Source organism: Hyaena hyaena, unplaced genomic scaffold (assembly GCF_003009895.1).
Source record: "Hyaena hyaena isolate Hyena2069 unplaced genomic scaffold, ASM300989v1 scaffold_3, whole genome shotgun sequence".
NCBI classification, from domain to species: domain Eukaryota; kingdom Metazoa; phylum Chordata; class Mammalia; order Carnivora; family Hyaenidae; genus Hyaena; species Hyaena hyaena.
Window position 1 is genome coordinate 1,721,005 of NW_024080635.1, and position 23,669 is coordinate 1,744,673.

The 23,669-nt window shown below is 40.5% G+C and overlaps 1 protein-coding gene across 4 annotated transcripts in view; it reads right to left on the reverse strand.

The window, feature by feature from the left end:
- Window positions 1-873: 873 nt before the first annotated feature.
- The window catches only part of ZBTB8A (zinc finger and BTB domain containing 8A), a 71,264-nt gene continuing 48,468 nt past the window's right edge, over window positions 874-23,669 (reverse strand). For 3 of the 4 annotated variants that reach the window (XM_039234116.1, XM_039234107.1, XM_039234130.1), the window contains 3 exons: window positions 15,441-16,264; window positions 11,511-11,680; window positions 874-4,950 (listed from right to left, as the gene is read on the reverse strand). In XM_039234116.1, coding sequence (XP_039090047.1) covers window positions 4,618-4,950; window positions 11,511-11,680; window positions 15,441-16,263 — 1,326 coding nt within the window. In that variant the 5' untranslated portion in view covers window position 16,264 and the 3' untranslated portion in view covers window positions 874-4,617. Of the gene's footprint in view, window positions 4,951-11,510; window positions 11,681-15,440; window positions 16,265-20,179; window positions 20,729-23,669 lie in introns of those variants that run through there. The other variant, XM_039234122.1, reaches the window with a different exon arrangement.

Here is a 23,669-nt window from a genome sequence, read left to right on the forward strand (position 1 = left end):
CCCCCCCCCCCCCCCCCCCAGGCTTCTGTATTTTTAAAAGCGCCACAGTTACACATCCGACTTCAGCTGAAGTCAGGATCTCACTGCTTGTGAGTTCAAGCCCCGCATTGGGCTCTGCGCTGGCAGCTCAGAGCCTGGAGCCTGCTTCACATTCTTTGTCTCCCTCTCTCCCTGTCCCTCCTGGTCAACTCTCTCTCTCTCTCTCAAAAATAAATAAACATTAAAAAAAAAAAAAAAGATTTTCCCAATGGGAAAATCAAGAAACTATATAATGGATTTGTGTATCTAGAAATCTGAAAGAGCAAAAGCAAAGTATAATAAATTCTTAGATGTACTTTATAAGCTGTATTCCATTTAATAATGTTTGTAAATGATCCATCTCATCAAGTCTAAAGGTAAAGAGGTGACTGGCATTACCCTGGTCACTGGCTTCCAATCTAAATGTGAGAAGTATTCAATGGCTTTTGACCCAGGTGTGAAAAAAAAAAAAGAGATGGAGAAAAGTGTTTATCCTGCTATTTCAGTATGGAAAAACCTCAAAAAGTTAAGAGGCCCTTAGCTTCTCTTGTGTGTGGTTTATCACTCATTAACATATTTGACTTTTGTTGGCATCAATACAAATTCTGTACGGAAAGGACTAACATGTTAGAAGATGAAGTGTATAGATGCTCTGTGGATTTCATTTTTCTGGTCTATTCATGGCTCCATTAGCATGAATATTTAAGAAACTCCTATATCAAAATAAAATATTAATTATACTTCACAATATATAAAGCCACTGGCTAAGCAGTACTGTTTCTGTGATAACCTGAATTTTATCATTAAAACTCTTATAACTAAAGTCACATCCTTTATATAATATTTATTCTGTATAGGATTTATCCACATACAATGATGTAAACTTTAAGACAATTGACTATTATTTGTAAAAGGCATCTTATAAAATTGAGTAATACATAATACACCTCCGTGAATTAAGCTGATATTCTAGGATTCGGAAAATCTGATCATTCTAGTTCCTATTTTTGCCATTGTTTCACTGGGTTGTCCGAGGGAGGTTGCTTTACTGTTCTGTGCCTCAATTTCTTTACCTTTCATGGGAGAGAACTGTCCAATTTATAGATATGTAAAGAATAACACAAAAATTATTAAATACTTTGTAAATATAAAATGCTATATAAATGATAAATAGTAATACTGATCCACTCTAATATAAAATAACATAGAACTTTCCATGTATAATCTAAAGTTTGGTCCTTCAGTACCTATTATTATCAGCCTTCCCAGTTAAATAATCTTACATTATATCGCTTTTAGTGATTTTCCACAGTATTAAATTTCCATAGTATTAATTACTTTAGGATATATATATATAGGATATGTATGTATATGTAGGCTATATATATCCAATATGAGTGGAAGTTTCAATATAGCTTAGTATGACTTAGCATAATAACCTTAATGAATTCAGTTCTGAGCTCTTAAGTAACTGACACACCAAACTTTCTTCATCCATTAAGCAATAACGTGGTGGCATAAAAGCCGTAACTGTGCTTGTTTTGATTTCTTGACTCAAAAATACAGTGTTGAAAGATTTGTTCTTCAAAAGACATGCCAACTATAGAAGGAATACTGTATAGACTAAGGCTGTGATTTCCTGCTCTAGGAGACCCTCTGATTACCAGCTTATCAGCACAGTGAGTAAGAGAGGTAACGAAGTAAGACCGCACTGCTCAAAGGGAGTTCAAGAAGTTCCTGGGTTCCAAGATTTTCAGTGCTCCACTCCTGAGCTCTGCAGAAGCACCTGGTGAAAGGCTCACAGGAGGCTTTAACAGGAGCAGCTCTGCTTTTAGAGTTTTGCCCTTAAATGGGGAGCTTCTCTATTGAAACAATTCATTTGGAGACAGGGTTTCTTGGGTTTAAAACAAAAATCTTTCAAGCCACCGATCCAGTCCATTTTGCTTCCTCCAGCCACTAGGCGCGACTGCAGTATTGCTCTATTTTGCAATACTTCTCCCCATCACCACACACTCTTGAGGACCACAGAGTTAGAAGGACATGCGGCCGCTGATCAACAGCATTACTGTAAGAGCAAACTTGGTTCTAACCAACTCCTGCTATTTTGCTAATAAAAAAAAAAAACAACCCTTGCCATAAATTAAGCCTACATTAACAGAGTACACCTCTAGGTAACATTTCCCCACATTTAAAAGCCAAAGACTTTTGTTTTCTCAGAAACCATTACTGGACAGTCTCGCTCTGGGAAAGAATTGGTCTTTAAAGTCTTAGATACGTATGATATGATAACTGGAGTTATTATTTACAACTTACAAACATGTCACAAATGTCCTTTTATGGTACTAAAATGGTAGAACAGATGAGCTGTCTAGTTTGATGAATTTGATGGGGCTGTTTGGGGGGGTAGCTAGTTGCTTGTTATAAACAATGAGAAAGCATTATTTCAGATAAGGCTGTACAGGTGCTGGTGGCACTGTGTTCAGTGGACTTCACTGACATTCATGCTGATGTTCGCATGCAGAAGAGAACAGCATCAAAGAACATTTAGATCACAGACTAAAGTGCGTTAGAGCGTACACATGCAAGCACTACTTCATTCTCATGAATAAAGCTCCAATCACTCATTTTTCCTCTTGGCTCCAAGGGCTGAAAAATCAGACAATAATTTTAAAAGATGCTACCATCTGGTGAGACTAGAGAATGACAAGTGTTCCCTCCCTCGTTTGGGTACAAGTTCATTGTTAAGACTCCTGATTCAAGAACAGTCATTGTTGGGAGAACAAAGACCCCAGTACATACCATCCAGTCTTGAAGCGACTGGAAATTTACCCTCAGGGGAATCCTGAAAAGAGTCTCAGCATTAAGTACCATAAAACAAAAGCAAATGGTTCTTCGTCTATTTATAAAAAATGTTTTAGAACTTAACCATTTTAGCCCTCAAAATGTATCAAGGACAATCACTAAAGAAAGAATGAGAGAAAGAATAAAATGAAAAGTATCATATTGAGGTATGTCATGACATTTAGAAATATAGTATAATACATGGGGCCTCTCTCTATCAAAATTAAATTATATCAATTTTAATTGTAATAACTTGCAGCGACCTTTAGTAAGGTCAGTTTTTCTGGCATTTAGATTTCATCTTCGGAACTAAAATAATGCTTCTCCAACTTAACTGGATGTTTAGAATGTTTCCTAATTCGCACAGGGGTTAAACTCACCTTTGTTTCCTTGGGGAAAAGCTTGTTTTGAAAAATTACACAAACAAGGTAGGTAAAAATGCTTGAAGCATTTAAGAGAATAATTGGTTCAAATAACATTATATATAAAATTTACATATAAATAACTTGACATTAAAAACATGTCAAAAGACACTGTTGGGACATTACTTGAGCACTCGTGGATAACTCTAGTTCAAGTTATTATTATGTATTGTTGGAGATTACTAAATTCTTCTTTCATGCTTTCTGACAGGCTTCTTTTTCGAATTACTGCAGACTGGTAAGGTTTGACTTTAATTCTTTGCCATTTCAGGAGACAATACAGGGAGAGACAATTGGAAGAGGGCTGTTTAGAATCAAAACCTGTCCATCACCAGTCCCAAAGCTTAAACTTCCTGACCTTAATTTCCTCATTTGTATATTAGAGGCGATAATATTTACCTTGCTGATTAAGTGAGAAAATGCGTGAGACAGCACTTTAAAAATAATAGAGCAGAACAATAGATGTTAGAAGTTATTCTTAAGAACTGGTAGCCTCCAATTTTCTTGTGTATCGTTTTTTGGTGTGTGTGTGTGTGTGTGTGTGTGTGTGTTTTTTTCTTTTGGAGAGGAAGAGGATTACATTGACAGATCTTCACAAACTACCTTGACTTTTAGGCAGTATTAGCTTCCTGCTTTGGAAAATGAGGTCTGTATATAATCTCTGGTCTGCATCTCCTTTAGGTTTTTGTTTTTTTCCAACGCTGACTATGTACGAGTAATTTTTAACTTAATGACAAAACATTCAAATGTGAATCGTTTCAAACATCTTAGATTCATCTTCTGTCATGACCCTAAAACAATCGGTAGCATATTGGAGATAATGATAGGTTGTTTTAGATCTCAGATTAATAGAAAGACTTATTGGTTTGGTCAGGCTGGGTGCCAGACCCTTAAATGTGCTCTTACCTGGTTCCCTGTGAAAATTCAGTATTCGTAGTTTGTGTTTTTACAACACCTTGAAATTATCTTACATAAAGTTTGGTTGTGGTAAATTTATTTAAAATATTTTCTTTGAGAAAAGTTTGCTAAGTAGATCTTTCCAGTATTAAAAGGAAAAAAAAAAAAGGTATCTCTGTAATAAAAGTAAGAGGATTAATTGTTCATCCATCATGCCAATTCAAGCTAGGTCTTTCTTTCCGGTGCAGCAACATATTTTAGGGCAACAAAGTTCAGAATGGATACAATGACCTGTTTGGACAGCATGCAAGTTATATTAGGTCATTACTTTTAAGTCAGTCTGATAAATTTGTTAACCAGACTCTGACCGAGGAAACAGAGAGATACAGGAAGTCAATGTGAGTTGCATACATGCCAGCTCTGTGGGTTCACACATCAGCTACCTAATGTTGGGTTTGATTTCCTTTTCTTCTTCTTCTTCACTGTCATCGACCTGTTGTATGACCAGATCAGCAGACCCATCCTCTACAATCTCCACGTACGATCTATTCTCATCTTCACTCAAGTGCCATCTGGAATCCTTATCTCCATCTGATGGGGACATAAGATGCTGCTCAGCTTCCAGATCGATGGGGAGGCTGTCTATGCCAACTTCAGCAAGGCACTCATTACAGAGTCTGTAGCGCCTGGTTCCTTCCTGGACCACTTGGCCTGTTAGATCTGTCACATGGCGTTTGCATTTTCTGCAGATTAGTTTGCATGCCTGGTGAATCTGTGTAGAGATTTAAAGAGTGATTGAAAAAAAGTATTTTTCAAAAGCAGCACAGTTCGAGATCCCGGTACCAGTTAATAAACCTAAGACGTCCAAAACCAAGCACTAATATTAAAATTAACATCTAATTATTAGAAAAAGATCACAGGTTTTGATGACAAGTGATGTCACAAACATCAATTTTCTGTAAATGATGGCTATAACATTTTTAGGATTAATAGCACATACTTTATAATTTCATATATCCCTTAATCCAACAATAGTTTGGTATCTAAGGTAACAAGGGACAGATTCCAGAATAATAATTGCAAACACTAAATATAGCACATGTACTGTTCTAAGGACTTTGTATACCTTAATTTTGGTGAGGGAGGAACCTCTTGTTTTGTGTGTTATCAGCTGGAGAAAGAAAAATGTTTTGTCCCAAATTTTATTTTACCAAAACATGTTTTAGAAAAGATTTTATCTTTGGGGCACCTGGGTGGCTCATTTGGTTGAGCATCTAACTTTTTTTTTTTTTAATTTTTAGAATATTTATTTATTTTTGAAGGGGAGAGAGAGGGAGAGAGAGAGAGACAGAGTGGGAGTAGGGGAGGTGCAGAGAGAGAGGGAGACACAGAATCTGAAGCAGGCTGCAGGCTCTGAGCCGTTAGCACAGAGCTGGACGTGGGGCTCGAACCCATGAACTATGAAATCATGACCTGAGCCAAAGCCGGACACTTAACAAACTGAGCCACAAGGCCCCCCAATCTAACTCTTGATTTCGGCTCAGGTCATGACCTCAGGGTTGTGGGATTGAGACCCACCTCAGGCTCCACACTGAGCATGGGGCCTGCTTAAGATTCTCCCCATCCACCTGCCCTCTCTCATTCTTTCTAAAATAAAATAAAAAGTATAAAGGGTGTCTGGGTGCCTCAGTCGGTTAAGTGTCTGATCCTTGATTTTGGCTTAGGTGATGATCTCACAGTTCAGGAGAACAAGCCCCAAGTTGGCCTTTGCACTGACAGCAAGGAGGCTTCTTGGGATTCTCCCTCCCCCTCTCCCTGTGCTTCTCCCCAACTTGTTCACACTCTCTCTGTCAAAATAAATAAATAAACTTAAAACAATAAAAAATAGAAAATAAACAAAATAAAACTGGGGCACCTGGGTGACCAAGTCGCTTAAGTGTCCGATTTCAGATCAGGTCATAATCTCAAGGTTCGCAAATTCAAGTCCCGCATCAGACTCTCTGCTATCAGCGCAGAGCTCGCTTTGGATCCTCTGTCTCCCTCTTTCTCTGCCCCTCCCCCACCTTCTCTCAAAAATAAAAAATAAAACATTAAAAAATATATACACACACATATATTTTTTATCTTTAAGTAATCTCTACACCCATCGTGGGGCCTAAATCCACAACCCCGAGACCAAGAGCTTCATCCTCCACTGACTGAGCCAGCCAGGATGCATATTTTTGGATAGAAGGATTTCTTGTCACTTCTATTAATGAAAGATCCAGTAGAAAGAGGACTAGACTAGGAACTGGAAGGCTTCGGTTCTAGCCCTGCTTTTGTCATTTATTAACCATGTATCTGGAAGCAAGTAACTGAAAACAATATAAACCTGCCTTCAGGGTGATAGTCAAAATATTTAATGACTAGCAAGGTAGAAGTGCCACCCAAATAGAACAGACGCTTGACAATCACAACGGACACTGGTCCTAACAGCAACTGTGGTGGTTCTGCTATGTCTCAGCATATTATTATCCCTGCCTCTTTCCTTAACACTAATGGAATACAACTCCCTTTAGGAGACCCAAATGAATCCATACATGTGAGGTGCTTTGGAAATAAGTTGTAAGATGAATAATTATATATTTATACTTACTAATAAACAATTTTCTTTTTTTAATTTATATTTTCTTTTTGAGAGAGAGAGAGAGGGCACAAGTGAGCAACTGGCAGAGAGAGAGAGAGAGGGAGAGAGAGAATCCCACAAGAGGCAGGGGAGGGGGCAGGGGGGAGGGGGAGAGAAGCGGGACTCACCTGAAGCGGGACCTGAACTCACAAACCGTGAGATCATGCCCGAGATGAAGTCAGATGCTTAACTGACTAAGCCACCCAGGTGCCCTAAACATAACTTTCTTTAATAGCTGTCAGAGCAGATTATGGGTTCTACTCTAAAAATCACTATATTTAATTTTATAATGTTGAATCAATACTTATGGTATATTCACTTAGATAAAATCAGGACACTATGGAAGTATGCCACCAAACACAAACAGACAAAAAACCCAAGAAAACTAATGCAGTGGGGTAAAGTATCTAAGAAAATGTATGGAACTACAACTCAGTATAGTTATTATTTTCTACTTAACCATTGACATATTAATCAGTAAATATTGAAAGTACGTAATTTGAGTGCACCTTTATTTCTCCTGAAATAGTAATGGCATGGGGTATCATATGTGATATTGTTTTTGTTAGAAAGTTCTGGCACAGATTCGTGTTCATCCCCCATCCCTTCAATTCTAATATGATTATGAAGTCAAGAAAATTAAATAAAATACTATGTTGTAATGGAATGTATCATCATGAATTCATTATTTTAAAAACATTTATCTTCCAGCTCTGTCCACTGAAATAATCTTTTTTTTTAATGTTTATTTATTTTTGAGAGAGAGCATGAGCAGAGGAGGGGCAGAGAGAGGGGGGGACAGAGGATCCAAAGTGGGCTCTGGGCTGACAGCAGTGAGCCCGACGAAGAGCTCAAACTCACAAACTATGAGATCATGACCTGAGGTGAAGTCGGACGTTCAGCCGACTGAGCCACCCAGGCGCCCCTGTCCACTGGAATAATCTAAGAGGAATGACACCATAGTAACAATGAGCACCCCAGGGGTGTCCAAAGTTTGGTTTCTATTTCATTCCCCATTAAAAGGAACCAAAGGTCTTTTGAGAAATGGCTGATTCCAGTTTTGTGACAAGGAAAATACAAAGTCATTCTAGGGAGATCTGGGGGCCAGAGAATAAGGCCACTTTGACTATTTAATGGAGTTATGACAAAGGGACACAAGAACCAGCTTCAAGTCGTCCACACTGGACAAAACTGAAAATCTGAGTATCAAAAAGAATAATAGGGGTGCCTGGGTGGCTTAGTCGGTTGAGCATCCGACTTTCGCTTAAGTCATGATCTCGCTGTTCGTGGGTTCGGGCCCCGCGTCGGGCTCCGTGCTGACTGCCAGCTCAGAGCCTGGAGCCTGTTTCAGTCTGTGACTCCCTCTCTCTGACCCTCCCCTGCTCACGCTGTCTCTCTCTCTCTCCTAGAACTAAATGAAAAAAAAAAAGAATAATAATTGTGGACCCAAACACAAGGAACCAAGGAAAATTCATGAGACTGTGCGCTATTTAGAATAAAAAACAAAGCCAGAATAAAAAAAAACCCTCAAGATTACCGTTTGAAACTCCTATTAAATCAACTTTTTATTCTGAAAATTGATAGTTAAAGGGAGAATTAAAATCTTTCTCCTGTTTCTCCTGTAGTAACTGTATTTCAAAGTAACCAGATAGTTCCAAGTGATGAGGGAAAGTTTTCCTTTATAGAACTCTAGCTAATAATGTAGAAGAAATGATAAAATCAGGAAATCATTCTGCAAGTAAAATTAATAATTTGGGCAGAGTTTATCAAATGACATTAATCTCATTAAATGAATGGTTGATGGAGAAACGGGTCATAGCAAAATGCCAAAATAGTCCCACATAAATTCCTTTCTAATCACGGGATGGCAACTTTGTCTGCACAAAGGTGGGATCATGGTATTATTACCTGGCTTCGTGACAATCTTAATATGAATGATGGGACCACCAGATATTATGTGTCTCCCACTGTGACACATTATGAGATAAACAATTTCTCCTTGATGTGTTCTAACTGAAAGTGTTTACCCTGAATCCATTAAGCCTTTAGATAAAAATTCTGGTTTTTAGAAAATGCAGGAGGGGACAGAGGAACAAGCTAAATGACACCAAGTGAAAGCAAGCAGAGAAATCAAGAGGCAGGTTATTTTATAAAACAATTATCCGGATATCTCTAGTAAGTCAGTGTTAGAGAAATAAAAAGGGTGGCTGAGAGAGAACTCAGAACTTAAGATACACTCTGAAAAAGATATTTAAGGGACTTAACAATGAGATATAATACAGGGTCCTGCATTGGATACTGGCTTGGACAAACCAGCTATAAAATGTATTGGGAGACTACAGAGAAATGTGAAATTGAACTGGATGTCAGATAAAATTTTATTGAGATGGAAAGGTAGATTATTCACTAAAGAGAGCAGGCTACATAATATCACAAGTAGTATGGTCTAATTTGGTTTTAAAAAAACATATATGCATGTGATAAAATGTTAAGAATGGAGGGGTGCCTGGGTGGCTCAGTCGGTTAAGCGTCCGACTTCGGCTCAGGTCATGATCTCATGGTTCGTGGGTTCAAGCCCCGTGTCGGGCTCTGTGCTGACAGCCAGTTCAGAGCCTGGAGCCTGTTTCAGATTCTGTGTCTCCCTCTCTCTCTGACCCTCCCCTGCTCTCTCTCTCTCTCTCTCTCTCAGAAATTAGAAAAAAAAAACATTAAAAATGTTAAGAATGGTACATTTAGGTGGTGAAAATAAAGTATTTGATTTTTCTTGGTTTTACTTTTTATACTTTTTCATTGCTTTAGGTAAGAAAAGGTTGTTTTTGATTTTAGAAACCTAGCTTCATAAGGTTAATGAAGGCAGAAATTTTGTCTGTTTTGCTCACTGCTGGATACCTAGCACTGAGAAGAGAGGCTGGCACAAAGGTGCTCAGTATATATTTGCTGACTAACCAACTCGAAAGCAATGCATGAAGAAATTGCCTTAAGTGATCCACTGTCCTTCATTTATTACTTTTTTTAAGTTTATTCATTTATTTTGAGAGAGAGAGAGAGAGTGAGAGCACAGGGGAGGGGCAGAAAAAGAAGAGAATCCCAAGCAGCGTCTATGCTGTCAGCACAGAGCCCAATTCGGGGCTTGATCTCACACACTATGGGATCATGACCTGAGCCGAAATCCAGTTGGATACTCAACCAACTGAGCCACTCAGGTGCCCCGATCCAGTGTCCTTTAAAGCTAAAAGGGGCTCCTATACATGGAATAGAAGTATGAGTAATAGAATAGATTTTGGAAAACATTCTTGCATCAAAATGAACAGCAGAGTCACTCCAATGTCCTCACCTTATTTACCCACCAGAGCGCTGACCAGCAAATTCCCTGAGATTTTTGACTGCTGACAATCCTTGTCCCTGACTGGAAGTGGCTCAATCCCCCACTTTGTTCCCTTCCTTGAAAAAGCTATAGATAAACTAGAGAGAGGCTAGAAAGGGAGTATAGTGGACAGATGCTGAACAGCAGAAACTAGACTGAGATCCTTCCATAAAAGGATTCAGGAACCACTAGCAGATGCTGAGTATCTGAAGTGGTGATTCTGACCTAGACATTCAGATAACTTTGGTTTACATTGTCTTTGGCTCTTGAAAATACCAGTATCCAAAAACTGCATGCATAGATAAAGTGGTTTTTCCCATACTTTGAGATGTAGCACAAAAATTTTTTTTCTTTCATAGTTTATTGTCAAGTTGGTTTCCATATAACACTCAGTGCTCATCCCCACAAGTGCCCTCCTCCATGCCCATCATCCCCCTTCCCCTCTCCCCCACCCCCAGCAGCCCTCACTTTGTTCTCAGCATTCAAGAGTCTCTCATGGTTTGCCTCCCTCCCTCTCCCCAAATGTTTCTACCCTTCTTCTCCCTCATGGTCCTCTGTTAAGTTTCTCCTGATCCACTTATAAGTGAAAACATATGGTATCTGTCCTTCTCTGCCTGACTTATTTCGCTCAGCAGAACACCCTCGAGTTCCATCCATGTTGCTACACATGGCCAGATGTCATTGTTTCTCATTGCCATGTAGTATTCCATGGTATAGATAAACCACATCTTCTTGATCCATTCGTTCATTGATGGACACTTGGGCTCTTTCCATGTTTTGGCTATTGTTGAGAGTGCTGCTATGAACATTGGGGTACATGTGCCCCTGTGCATCAGCACTCCTGTGTCCCTTGGGTAAATTCCTAGCAGTGCCACTGCTGGGTCATAGGGGAGTTCTACTGTTAATTTTTTGAGGAACCCCCACACTGTTTTCCAGAGGGGCTGCACCAGTTTACATTCCCACCAACAGTGTAGGAGGGTGCCCGTTTCTCCACATCCTCGCCAGCATGTATTTGACTTTAAATGAATTATAATATATATTCCAAAAAATAAATTAAAGAAGTAAAATGGATATTCAAAAGAATATCTCTTACTTCAAGGTCTCAAAGGAGAATAAAAATGTATATATCTTATATATTAAATTATGCATCATATGCAAAGGAAAACCATTAAGTTGGAAACATTTCCAATATGGTAGAGTTCTATGAAAAGACTTCCCTCAGTAGATGAGGTTTAGTAAATCCTAAAGCAGATAAATGCACACATTTCTTAAGAAGTAAAATGATGAAAAATTATATACATACTGTTCGGAAATGGCTACTTAGATGGTCCAGCCTACTAAATCTTTTCCCACAAGCTTGACACGGATAGGGTCTTTCTCCTGTATGACAGCGAAGGTGGCGCTTGAGGTCTGCTTTCCGCTTCACCACGTGTGTGCAGTATGGGCACTTGAACCGCATCCTGGGCAGATCATCTGTCGGGAGACAGTTGACTAAATTACCGGAAAGTTCATCAAAACAATTCTATAACATGAAGAATCCCAAAGGAGTTGGTGAGTCCAGTCTTGGAAAGGCAGGAGAAAAGGAGAAGAAAGAAATTGTATTTATTTATTTTTCCTTTTTTTAATTTAATTTTTTAATTTTTTTTACTTTGAGAGAGAAAGAGTGCAAGCAGGGGAGAGGCAGAGAGAAAGGGAGAGAGAGAATCTCAAGCAGGCTCCATGCTCAGTGCGGAGCCCGACTCGGGGCTCGATCCCACAACCCTGGGATTGTGATCTGAGCAGAAAACAAGAGTCAGTCTGCCGCTTAACTGATGGAGCCATCCAGGCGCCACAAGAAAGAAATTTTTATTAAGACCAGATTAGTCTTAAATTTTTATTAAGACTAAGTCTGACTTCAGCTCAGGTCATGATCTCACGGTTCATGGGTTCAAGCCCCGCGTTGGGCTCTGTGCTGACAGCCAGCTCAGAGCCTGGAGCCTGTTTGGAATTCTGTGTCTCCCTCTCTCTCTCACCCTCTCCTGCTTACCCTGTCTCTCTCTCTCTCAGAAATAAATAAAACATTAAAAAAAAAAAAAAAAGACTAGATTGTTAATGTGAGCCTGAGTCCAGAACTGTAACTTTAGTGTTTGATGTGTTCACAAAGGTGGGGTTAATTTAGACTCTCACCCTTATCTTTCTATCCAATGTTGCAGAGTCACTAGATTTGAAAAGTCAAAAGATGGATTTTAAAACTGGAGATCCAATCCGAAGTGAAAGTATTTAACATTACAGCTTTTAAGTGACTTGTTTTATTTACCCATTTTTATCCTCTTGACTTTACTTTTCATACACGTGTCATACTTCTAAAGGTGAAAAAAATGTCAAGGATATTTAAGTTTTTGCTTTAAAACTCACGTATTCAAGGGGTGCCTGGATGGCTCAGTCAGTAGAACATGTGGCTCTTGATTTTGGAGTCACGAGTTTGAGCCCCTTGTGGGGCATAGAAATTACTAAAAACAAAACATATATATATAAACTTTAAAAAATAAATAAAACTCATATGTATTCAAGATGTTAGTTGTGACTGGAGGCAAATTTCATCAATTTAACAGCTGTTCAATTCAGCTGTTCATTACTGAGGTTAGGTAAACATAGCCTAGAATTACAGAAGTACAGAGCACAATGAGAGAAAAGATCATTCTTTTGCTGTTTTAAAACTCAGTAGAGATTTCTCATTTTTGCTCTATTATTTCAGTATGCCGTGGTCAAAGGTCAGGGCTCAGTAGGATGTTTAGTGAGCTCTATAATAGGACAGAATTTCATGTATTTTCAGGTTAGTACTACAGTAAAATGTGATTCGTAAAGATCAATTCAGTTACTTATTTTTTTTTTAATGTGTATTTATTTTTGAGAGAGAGAGAGAGAGCACCAGCGAGCAGGGGAGGGACAGAGAGAGAGAGAGGGTGGACAGAGGATCCAAAGTGGGCTCTGTGCTGGCAGCAGCGAGCCAGATGTGGGGCTTGAACTCATGAACCCTGAGATCGTGACCTGAACCAGTCAGACAGAGCCACCCAGGCGCCCGCTGGTTGCCTATTATTTTAAAATATCTTATCTACCACTAATTTTTTAAAAAAATTATTTATTTGAGAGAGAGAGAATGAGCACATGAACGAGCATGGGGGGACGGGCAGAGAGAAGGGGAGAGAATCTCAAGTAGGCTCTGCTTGTCAGCACGGAACCTGATGCGGGGCTTGAACCCACGAACCATGAGATCATGACCTGAGCTGAAATCAGGAGTCTGATGCTTAGCCAACTGAGCCACTCAAGCACCCCACAACCAAATTATTTTTAAAAATTTATGTGACAACTCAGGAAATGTGAATACTGACTGGCTATTTACCGATGTTAAGGAACTGCCGGGGCGCCTATGAGACTCAGTCAGTTAAGTGTCTGACTTCAGCTCAGGTCATGATCTCGCAGTTCATGAGTTTGAGCCCATGTCAGGCTCTGTGCTGACAGCTCAGAGCCTGGAGCCTGCTTCGGATTCTGTGTCTCCCTCTCTCTCTGCCCCTCCCCTACACATGTTCTGTCTCTCTCAAAAATAAAAACATTTTTAAAAATAAAACAAAATAGGAACTGTTAATTTTGTTTAGGTACCATTATGGTATTATAGTGTTTTTTTTTTAAGATTATATTTTAAGAACACTTTCTGAAATATTTAAGATGAGAATTTATGATGTCTGGTATTTGCTTAAAAATAATAAAGGGAGGGGCACCTGGTTTGTGAGATCAAGCCCCACATTAGAGCCTGCTTGTGATTCTCTCTCTCCCTCTCTCTCTCTGCCTCTCCCCTGCTCATGCTCTCTCTCTCTCTCAAAATAAATAAATAAACTTAAACAAAATAATAATAAAGGGAGGGGTAAGAAGTAGTGATGTGATGAAATAAGATTGATCATGAGTCGGAAGTTGTTCAGACTGTGTAATGGGTACATGGAGGTGACTTATACTACTCTTTTAACTTTTCTATATGTTTGAAATTTTCCTAAATTAAAAAAAAATTAAATATACAATCTGAGACTTATAATCAGTAGGAGTTTCATTGTAAGGTTTTCCTTTAAATTCACAAGTAAACTATTAAGCAAATTTGCTGCTTGATTATGACATGAATTTCTAATCCCTGTTCTCTTTTATTTTTTTAGTTTTTTTTAAAATGTTTATTTATTTTTAAGACAGAGAGAGACAGAGTACAAGCACGGGAAGGACAGAGAGAGAGGGAGACAAAGAATCCCAAACAGGCTCCAGGCTCTGAGCTGTCAGCACAGAGACCCGACGCGGGGCTTGAACCCACGAACTGTGACATCATGACCTGAACTGAAGTCGGATGCTTAACCGACTGAGTCACCCAGGGACCCCTCTAATCCCTGTTCTCTACGGCAGTCTCATGGCAGGGAGAGGAGTATGCTGAAACCAACAACCTACATTATAATCTTTCTGCATTTTACTGCTATCATAAAAGTGAGATATTTCACATTGTTGTTGCATATACGACTATAGTGTCAATGTTAAGGGTTGTGTGTTAAGGTTTTTTTAAGTTATGTATTCATATCTCAATAAAATTAGATGTAGTCTCATTTCTTTTAGGTCTCGGTTCTATGAACCTCTAAAAATTCGCATGGCTGCTCTGTTTAACTTTTTGGTATAAAAGCACTCCTCCTGAGTGAATACTCAGAAAAAAAATAACCTATTTAAAGTGAAGATTTGCACCTTAGGGATTGAACCATTTAGAAAAGAGCTTTAGGGGTGCCTAGGTGGCTCAGTTGGTTGTCTGACTTTGGCTCACATACGGTTCGTGGGTTTGAGCCCTGCGTCAGGCTCCACGTCTCCCTCTCTCTCTGCCCCTCCCCCACTTGTGCTCTGTCTCTCAAAAATAAATAAACATTTAAAAAAATTTTTTTTAAAAAGAGCTTTAAACACTTAATGGTGATCTAATCATTTGTTGACACAGGTTTGGAAAATCTTGGGCTTTGCACCTCAGAAGTCCATAAGTTTTGACTAGTATCAAATTTCTCTCAAATATTATTTTTAGTTAAAAATTTAGATTTATGCTTTATGCAATAAATTGCGTTAGACAAGTAGGACTTAAAAAAAAATCACTTGGCTCAACTGCCTGTAACACTTCAAAACAAGGGCATGTTGAGACAGCAGTGATTTGTTTGGGAGTCTCAGACCCGCATTGAGGCTTTTTGGGGTGTACCTGAAAAGCTTCTGGATGTGACCTCAGATCCTGGACCATACGGATAGCCAACAGGAGTAGAGTCCATGTCCGCATCAACTTGTGCTTGCTCCTCCGACTGGGAAATGTGGCCAGAAGAATCCGATGTCCGAGCTTCTCGTTTACTCGACTTATAATGAGCCACTTCAGAAGGCTGGGACAGCCTCCAATGTTTGGACTTTTTAATGGAATCTTTCCTTTGTTCATGCTTGGCCACAGGTTGCTGGGTGCTCCTTTGGGAGGCTGGATGGTAATTATACTTACTCCAAGATTTTCCGCTTATTATACCTGTTCCTTGATCCGGGCTTAGGTGGGAATGTGGGGAAGCGCTTTCTTCCTGCCAGCCACCGCTGTAAAAGGAGGAACGTTCTATACCGTTAGAATTGGCATCTTTATCGGAGAGACTGAAATAGCGATCTTTTTCCTTCTCGCTAATGTCTAGTGAAGATTTAATAAAGGTCTTACATACGCTAATGACGTCAGTCATCTGAAGGAAGCTAGCAGCTGACATCACTTCTATGACGTTCTGACCAGTGAGAGAGAGTTTGCCGGAATAGACGAAGTCCAGGATCACCGTAAAAGTGTCGGGGGAGAAAGCCTGAAATGTAGCTGTGGTGGGTTGACTGGTCTCCTTTGAGTTCTGAGAAAGGAGCATTTTGAAGTAGCCACTGCTAGCAAATAATACATTTCGATGTGCTTTGAAGACCTTCCCTTCCACCAGAATGCTGCAATCACAAAAGACATCTTGCCTGCGCTGCTCATTCAGTTGCTGCAGGAGGTGGGACTGGTGAGAGGAGATCTCCATGCTGGAGAGGAAAAGACACGTGGTTAACCAAAATGACACAGCTTTCCCAAGCACAGTCACCCGAGATAACCATCAGAAACCTCTCTCTTGTTTCTACTAAGAAACTCTTTCTTCTTAGAGAAGATCTCCTAGACACAGGAGATCACTTAGTACTGTGCTAATAACTGTACTGTGACTAATAAGTTACGTGATCCGGGGATAATGATTTTGCTCAGTCACCAACCTTTACTGAGCTTCTATGCATCAGGCTTCCTGCTGTGTGCTGAACTGAACTGGCTTGCTTCCTACGTGCATGTGGCGTTCAGTCTAGAGGGGGCCAGGCACTAAACAAACACTCACGTGAAGTCACAAACAACTTCGCAAGGGCAAAGACAGAAAGATGGTGTTGTGAGCAGAACAGAACGTAAACCAGTCGAGACTGGGATGGAGAGGGTTGGGGATACCGCTCTGAGAAGTAATGTTGAGGTTCAAAGGTGAAGGAATTAGCCAGGGGAAGAAGGAGGGGAAACATTACTGCTTCCAGCAAAATGGTGATCTAGAAAGTGCTGAAACTCGCCTGCCACAAATCTCTGGAGATGCTGGCTAAAATATAACCAAATGTTTCAAACATGTGCCTGAGCTTGCAGGAAAATGAGAAATCCCTAGGTGCCTGCAGTGGAGAAGGAGCAGAGCCGAAGCAGCAATATGGGCTCGGGTTTTGATCAGTAACAATCTGGAACCTTCTAAGGACCACGACCTCAGTGAAGAAAGACTAGTAAACTTTGCCCATAAATCCCCGGTGAAAAAACAAAGTTTGTCTTTGTGGGACTTACACTGGGGAAAAAAAGAAAAAAGTACCTACGTGAGATAGCAAACCTTTTGTTTTTTAATTTTTTTAATGTTTGAAAGAGAGCGAGTGAACAGGGGAGGGAAAAAGAGAAAGGGAGACACAGAGTCCAAAGCAGGCTCTAGGCTGAGAGGTGTCAGCACAGAGTCTGACTCAGGACTCGAACTCATGAACCACGAGATCACGACCTGAGCCAAAGTCGGATGTTTAACTGACTGAGCCACCCAGGCTCCCCCAACCCTTTGTTTTTAGAGGTTCTGGAATCCAATTTGATTTTACTTGTTTCGTGTGGCAAACCTGAAGGTGAAAATTTAACGAAAAATTAGTCCTGGGCTGGGGGAGCCCGTTGGGCGCCTGGTAGAAGTAAATGCAAAACCGCTCAGGAAGGGTGCTGTCAGGACCCAAGCCAGGTGGGAAGTAAGTTCTGCTTATGCTGAACTCAAAGTCATTCCCTTCTTCATATTAAGTGGATGGTTTCCAACATTGGACCATCATGGTGCCTCTTAGCTCTTATCTTAAAAACAGGCAAACAAAATCTCCCTTGGTTTCACATCCACCTCTGGCTACTACTCATTTCTTTATAATTTTTTAAAAATTTTATTTTAAGGAAACTGTATGCCACACTCTACTACACGTGGGGCTTGTGCGATCAAGAGTCGTAGGCTCGCTCTACCGACTGAGCCAGCCCAGCACCCCAGGTTACTACTCGTTTCTCTGTTCCCCTCACACAAAATTCATTGAGAGCGTGTTTTGGTTTGCTCTTTTCACTTGCTGTCTTCTCCCGTTCTCTATCAGGCTTCAGCACCATCCATCAAAACCATTTTTACAAAGCTCATCGGTAACTTGCGTGTCAAATCCAACGGTCATTTCTTTGTCCTCATTTTACTGATGCAGTGGATCGTTCTCTTCATCCTCAAATACTTTCTTCACTTGATGCTAGGACACCAATTCCTCCATGGCTCTTCTATCAGCCACTCCTTCTCAGTCTCCTATGCTGGGTTTTCATTTTCCTAATCTAAGGGCTGGGAGATTCCGGACACACTACCCTAAAATATGGTACCTTGGTACACTGAATATTTTGAACTGAAGAAGTCTGGGAAAACAGCAGAAGCATTAAGGTCACTCTGACACCCCCTCTCATCTCCCCTGCAACTAAAATGACCCTACTGTGAGAGGCGCCCTCCCTATACCCAGAGGAAAGAGAACCCTTATCTCAGAAAACAAAGGGACGGTGCAAAGAATCTGAACAAACAGGCTTCGGTGCGTTTCCCCATTTACTAAATTTATCTTCCTGCTCCTTGATCTACCATATTCCTCCACGACTGTCTGCTCTTCATCAAACCTCGCATAAAAATATACTCGGTGTCTAACTGTTTCTTCCGGTCTTCATTTCCTTTATGAAGGCTTCTGTGTCATGTAAAACTTATATGAAGTAATTTGTTTGCATTTCTCATGTTAATTTGTTTTTGTCAGTTTAATTTCCAGACCCAGCCAGGAAGACGATCAAGGAGAAATTTTCCTTCCCTACAGCTGGACTGTCCCAGGCTTCAGGGCTCAGACCTCTTCTCTACCTACACTCTTCCTTGGGCGAGCCCATCTAGTCTCGTAGTTTTATTTATTTATTTAAAAACAATTTTTTATAGTTTATTTATTTTTGAGACAGAGACCGAGTACGAGTGGGGGAGGGGCAGAGAGAGAGAGAGGGAGACACAGAATCTGAAGCAGGCTCCAGACTCTGAGCTGTCAGCACAGAACCCGATGCAGGACTCGAACCCACGAATCACGAGATCATGACCTGAGCCGAAGTCCGACGCTTAACCAACTGAGCCACCCAGGCGACCCTAGTCTCATAGTTTTAAATACCACCTTTGAGCTTATGACTCACAAAAAAGCCTCCAAAGGCTTCCCAACAAGCCTCAAAGTTCTCATGATCTCAGAGGCCCTCCATGACGCTCACCCCCCTGCACCCAGGCGTCTCTCTGCCCTCCCCCTCTCCCCTGCTCTGTCCCTCACATGCTGCATTCCAGCCACAAAGACCTGTGCTCAGTCCTGAACATTCAAGGCATGTTTCTGCCATGCACCCTTTGTCTTCGCTGCTCTGCTTGGGAATTCTTCTCCCAGATATGAATGTAGCTCACATTCTCACATTCCCAGGCCTCTGTACAAATGTCACCTTATCAGAGATCTTTCCTTTACCATCCTATATAATCACTGCTTCCCATTCTCTATCCCCTTGTTTACTGTTTCCTCCTACTAGAATTTAAGGTGAGAGAGCATAGACTTGGCCTGCTTTACTTATGTGTCCCCAGCTCCCTGAACAGCACCTGAGCACACGACACATGCCCAATCAGTGTTGCTGAGTGAATGAGTCAAAAATGTTAAAACACACAAGGAAATCGTTCTTTATAAAGAAGAATCAGCAGGTAGAACAAACAGGAGAATTGGAACACCAACAATTTTAGAAAATAAAAATCCTAGGGACTATTAAATAAGCATGTTTAAGATGGTCAAAGAAATAAAGGATAATAAAGAGTAGCAGATAGTTAGGAGCACAGATGCTAGACCTAGGTTGCTGGATTTGGAATTCTGGCTCCACGACTTTTCTTTCTTAATTTTTTAAATGTTTTTATTTATTTCTGAGAGAAAGACAGCTTAAGCAGGGGAGGGTCAGAGAGAGAGGGAGACACAGAATCTGAAGCAGGCTCCAGGCTCTGAGCTGTCAGCACAGAGCCCGACGCGGGGCTTGAACTCATGACATGAGATCATGATCTGAGCCGAAGACAGATGCTTAACCGACTGAGCCACCCAGGTGCCCCAATATTATACTTTTTAATTTTGCCAATCTTATGAATATGCAATGGTACATCCTTGCATTTATTAGTGTGGATTGAACAGTGAATGTTTATTGACTGTGATTCAGTGAATTACTTGCTCGTTACAGTGTTGGTAACTAACTTTGTATAACAACTAACCACAAAAAACAATGTTATACAATAATCATATATTTAGCTCACATGCTTATGGGTTGGTTAATTTAGGCTGGACTTGTTAAGACAGCTCTGCTGATCTTGCCTGGGTCCACTCACATACCTAGGGGTCAGATGAGTTAGGCAGCTTGTCCAGGTTAGTTGTGTTACTACATGGTCTCATATCTTCCTTCTGGAACCAGATGGAGGCTGGCTTGGCAGACTTCACCTCGTGATAATGGCAAAGGTACAAAAGACCAAGCAGAAATGTATGAGGTCTCTTAAGGTTGGGCTTGCAACCGGCACAGTTATGTCTACGATACTCTAAGAGTCTAAAGCAAATCCCGTGGCCAAATCTAAAGTCAAGGGAAGAAATATCTCCTGCCCTGTAAGTGGGAAGAACTGTGAAGTCACCCAACAAAGGGTATGAATATTGGCAGGGGGTGATGAACAGGGGTAATAATGCTATCTGCACAATAACCTTTCTTATTTTTCAAGTTGGGTTGTCTTTATTTCTTATTTATTTATAGGTATCCTTTAAATATCCAACAGACTAATCCTTTATCAGTTATATGCTTTGCAAGTATCTTCCCCTGGCCCGTGGTTTGACTTTTTAACTTCACTTAAGGTGGTTTTCATGAAAAAGAAGCTTTTAGGGGCGCCTGGGTGGCTCAGCTGGTTAAGCATCTGACTCTTAATTTCGGCTCAGGTCATGATCTCACGGTTCATGGGTTCGAGTCCCAAGTCGGGCTCTGTGCTAATAATGCAAGCCTGCTTGGGAGTCTCTCTCTCTCTCTCTCTCTCTCTCTCTGGATTTTCTGTCTCTCTCTCTGTCCCTCCCATGCATGCTCTCTCACAAAATAAATCAAAAAAAGAAACAAAAAAGAAATTCCTGTTTCAAGGACATAAAGATTTTTTTTAAAGCTCTGTTTTTCACTTTTAAGGCTTCAATCTACTATTTATTTTGCATGTGGGATTCTAATTTTTTTCATTCAGATAACCAATTTTTCTGGCACTATTTACTGAATAGTCTATCTTTCCCCCATTAATGTGTAACACTATCTCTGTTATACATTTAGTTTACATAAATTCAGATCTATTTCTGAGCTCTTCTTGTTCAGTTCGGTTGGTCTATTTGTCTATCTCTGCAGTGATACTTCACAGTATTAATTACCAAAACTTTATTTATTTTTTTAATATTTTTATTTATTTCTAGGAGAGAGAGAGAGAGACAGCGTGAGCAGGGGAGGGTCAGAGAGAGAGGGAGACACAGACTCTGAAATAGGCTCCAGGCTCCGAGCTGGCAGTCAGCACAGAGCCCGACGCGGGGCTCGAACCCACGAACCACGAGATCATGACCTAAGCGAAAGTCGGACGCTCAACCGACTAAGCCACCCAGGCGCCCCTAATTACCAAAACTTTAAAGTGAATTCCCCCATCTAGTTCTTCAAATGACATTAAAAAATTGTCTCTTTCTTCTTCAATATAAATATTAGGATAAGCTTATTAAGTTTCAATAAAAAGAAAAAATCCTACAGGCATTTAGTTTGGACTTGAATTTATAGATTATGGGACAACTCACATCTTTATGATATTATCATCCAGGAACATAGCATAATTCTCCGTTTACCTTGTATTCTTCAGTAATGTTTCCTTATTTTCTTTCTCTTTTTCTTTCTCTCTTTCTTTCTTTCTTTCTTTCTTTCTTTCTTTCTTTCTTTCTTTCTTTCTTTCTTTCTTTCTATGTTTATTTATTTTTGAGAGAGAGAGAGAGAGACAGATACAGAGTGTGAGCAGGGGTGGGACAAAGAGAGAGGGAGACACAGAATCCGAAGCAGGCTCCAGGCTCCGAGCTGTCAGCACAGAGCCCGATTCAGGGCTTGAATTCATGAACTGTGAGATCATGACCTGAGCCAAAGTCGAACGCTTAACCGACTGAGTCACCCAGGAACCCCCCTCCTTATTTTCTTTATTAAGATCTTGCATATTTTCGTTATTTATATTGACTGAATGGAAATGCTTCTAAAATTTCAGCATTAGGAATGATGTTTAGTATAGGTGTTTGATGGGTACCCTTTTGTTTCCAATTTGCTATAAATTTTTTATCATAAATGACTGCTAAATTTTATTAAATAATTATGTGGGATTTACATGTTTTTTCCCCCTTCTTATCGGTATATTAGTTTCCTGGAGCTACTGTAATAAAGTACCATAAACTGGGTGACTTAACACAACAGAAATTTATTATCTTGCAGTCTGGATGCTAGAGATCTGAAACTAGGGTGTCAGTAGGGCCACACTCCCTCTGAAACCTGTGAGGGAGGAATCTTACTTTGCTTCCTCCTAGTGTCTAGTGGCCTTGGGAGTTCTTTGGTTTGTGGCAGCAAAGCCCCAATTTTTGTCTCCATCTTCACATGGCTGTCTTCTCCCTGTGTGTCTCTGTCTCCCCAAGGAGCTCTCTCCTTGTCTCTTCATAACGTCTTCTTCTAAGGACACTGTTATTTTCTACAGTCATTTTTTTAAAGGATTTTCTTTTCTTTTTCTTTTTTATATGTTTATTTTTGAGAGAGAGAGCGAGCATGCGCGCGCAAGCAGGGGAGGGGCAGAGAGAGGAGGCAGAGGACCAGAACCAGCTCCGAGCTGTCAGCAGAGTCCGACACGGGGCTCGAACCCACAGAAGGACATTAGCCCTTCTGGATTAAGGGCCCATCCTACTCCAATGTGACCTCATCTTAACTGATTACATGTGCAACAACCCTATTTCCAAAAAGGTACCGCAGGTTAGCACTTAGATATATCTTTTGGGAAGAACACAATTCAACCCACAACAATCCTGAGTAGTGAGTATGTTACGTTTTCTGGGTGTTGAGTGATCTGTGCATTCCTGGCATACTTTAACCCAGTCTTTACCTTTGTTTTTCTACTGACTCTGAGACTGAAAAGACAAATTTTCTGCCTTTTAAATTTTCCAATAATGTTAGGTTGAACTAATAGTGGGTTGAATACTGTCCCCTCAAAATTCATGTCTACATGAAAAAAAAAAACAGTTCAGGGGCACCTGGGTAGCTCAGTCAGTTGAGCATCCGACTTCGGCTCAGGTCATGATCTCATAGTTCACGGGTTCGAGCCCCGCGTCAGGCTCTGTGCTGACAGTTAGCTCAGAGCCTGGAGCCTGCTTCAGATTCTGTGTCTCCCTCTCTCTCTGACCTTCCCCTGCTCACGCTGTCTCTATCTCTCTCTCTCTCAAAAATAAATAAAAAACATTAAAAAAATTTTTAAAAACCCAACAGGTAAGGTCTACCTGGAACCTCAGAATGTAGCCTTGTTTGGAAATAGTCTTTGCAGAAATAATTGGTTAAGAGAAGGTCACTGGATTAGGGTCTCCTGTCCTTATAAGAAGAGAGGACACATAAATACAAAGAAGAAAGAAACAAACCTTGGGAAATAAGAGGTGGAGACCGGAGTCATGCAACTACTAGTCAAGAAACACTTGGGGGCACCTGGGTGGCTCAGTCGGTTAAGCATCTGACTTCGGCTCAGGTCATGATCTCACGGTGCGTGGGTTCGGGCCCCACGCTGGCTCTGTGCTGACAGCTCAGAGCCTGGAGCCTGCC